Source organism: Calidris pugnax, unplaced genomic scaffold (assembly GCF_001431845.1).
Source record: "Calidris pugnax isolate Ruff unplaced genomic scaffold, ASM143184v1 scaffold386, whole genome shotgun sequence".
In the NCBI taxonomy this organism is placed as follows: Eukaryota; Metazoa; Chordata; class Aves; order Charadriiformes; family Scolopacidae; genus Calidris; species Calidris pugnax.
In genome coordinates this window covers 21,018-23,213 of record NW_015091163.1, presented here as the reverse complement: position 1 = coordinate 23,213, position 2,196 = coordinate 21,018, and the positions used below count along the sequence as shown (strand labels likewise).

General features: G+C 59.2%; 1 protein-coding gene across 1 annotated transcript in view; it reads left to right on the top strand.

Annotated features, from left to right (window-relative positions):
- The window catches only part of ARAP1 (ArfGAP with RhoGAP domain, ankyrin repeat and PH domain 1), a gene marked incomplete at its 3' end in the record, with an annotated part of 27,160 nt that overhangs the window by 8,242 nt on the left and 16,722 nt on the right, over nucleotides 1–2,196 (top strand). The window contains exons 5-6 of the mRNA XM_014959328.1: nucleotides 914–959; nucleotides 1,096–1,259. Of these exons, the coding sequence (XP_014814814.1) occupies nucleotides 914–959; nucleotides 1,096–1,259 (210 nt within the window). The remainder of the gene's footprint in view (nucleotides 1–913; nucleotides 960–1,095; nucleotides 1,260–2,196) is intronic.

Here is a 2,196-nt window from a genome sequence, read left to right as displayed (position 1 = left end):
GCTTCCCGTCTCGGGTCCTCCAGCAGCAACCGGGAGAGAGGAACTTCCACGCCTTCTACCAGGTGAACCAGGGGGGGGGATGGAGATGGGATGGGATGGAGATGCGATGGGATGGGAATGGGGATAAAGATGGGATGGGATGGAGAATGGGGATGGAGATTGACATGGACATGGGGATGGAGATGGGATGGGGATAGGGATAGGGATAGGGATAGGGATAGGGATAGGGATAGGGATAGGGATAGGGATAGGGGTAGGGATGGGGTTGGGGATGGGGATGGGGTGGGGTGGGATGGGATGGGGATGGGATGGGGATGGGGACAGAGAATGGAGATGGAGATGGGATGGGGATGGAGAATGGAGATGGAGATGGGGATGAGGATGAGATGGGGATGGATGGGATGGGGACTGGGATGGAGGTGGAGATGGGGTGAAGGTGGAGGTAGGATGGGATGGGGATGGAGAATGGAGATTGGGATGGGATGGCGATGGAGGATGGGGATGGGATGGGAATGGGAATGGGTTTGAAGATGGGGATGAGGATGAAGATGGGGATGGGAATGGAGATGGGATGGGGATGGAGATGGGATGGGGTGAGGTGGGATGGGATGGGGATGGGAATGGAGATGGGATGGGGATGGAGATGGGATGGGGTGAGGTGGGATGGGATGGGGATGGAGATGGGATGGGGTGGGAATGGGGATGGAGAGAGACGTGGATCAGGTTGGAGATGGAGATGGAGACAGAGGTGTGGCTGCTCTTCCTCCTCTCCATCCTCTTCCCCATCCCTGGAAAGTCACTCCTTGTCCCCCCGGGGGCTGGAGCTGGACGCATTGTGTCCACATGGGGCTGGGGAAGGACCAGGGGGACCCCACATTCCTGTGGGTGACGGCCTCTCTGCCTTCCCTTCCAGCCATCCAGGGGGACAACGAGGTGCTGGTGCTGGTGGAGAGGCGGAGGTGAGACCTTTCCACCCAAACATCCCACCCTGCCCAAGCCCCCCATCTCCTGTGGCATTCCCCACTCCATGGTGACCCCCAGAAGACACCTGGGGGGGTCCATGGGGTGGGTTTTCTGAGGTCCTGCTGTCCTCAGGACGCTCTACATCCAAGGGGAGAGGAAGCTGGATTTCCTGGGCTGGGTGCAGGCCATCCAGAAGGCAGCGGGCAGCGGGGGGGACACCTTGTCGGAGCAGCAGCTGACGGAGGCCGACGTCCCGCTGCTGGTGGACCGATGCGTTGACTACATCACCCAATGTGGTAGGTGGCCGTGGGTCCCACCTCCGGTGGGGTTTGGTTGGGTTCTTCTCCCTCTGAATCCCCTCCGTGGTAGGCTGAGACCTCACGTGCTCGTGACACGGCTTTTCCACCCCTCCTGGAAGAATCTGAGCCAGGTCCGGGGGTGGAATCTGGGTGGGGAAGGGATTTGGGCTCCTGTCCATGGCTTCTTGGTGGTCGTGGCATCACCTGCGGGGGTGGGAGGCACCACGGGACCGGCTCCGGCTCCTTTCCAGCAGCATCTGGAGCTGGAATTTGGGTGGGAATTGACCTTTAAAGGTCACTCAGTCCCACCCCTTGCCCTGGGCAGGGACATCTCCCAGCAGAACAGGTCGCTCCAAGCCCCCTCCAACCTGGCCTTGAACCCCTCCAGGGATGGGGCAGTGTCCCACCACCTCTCCCCACCCTCAGAGTGAAAAATTCCTCCCGAATATCTCATCTAAATCTCCCTTTTTCGGTTTAAAACCCTCCCCCCTCGTCCTGTGGCTCCCCCTCCCTGATAAAAAGTCTGTCCCCACCTCCTCTGAGGGGGGGCTGAGAGAGTTGGGGGGGTTCAGCCTGGAGAAGAGAAGGCTCCGGGGAGACTGTGAAGCCCCTTCCAGTCCCTCAAGGGGCTCCAGGAGAGATGGGGAGGGACTCTGGATGAGGGAGGGGAGCCCTAGGAGGAGGGGGAAGGGTTTGACCCTGAAAGAGGGGAGATGGAGATGAGATGTGGGGAAGAAATGGATGGATGGATGGATGGATGGATGGATGGATGGATGGATGGATGGATGGATGGATGGATGGATGGATGGATGGATGGATGGATGGATGGATGGATGGATGGATGGATGGATGGATGGATGGATGGATGGATGGATGGATGGATGGATGGATGGATGGATGGATGGATGGATGGATGGATGGATGGATGGATGGA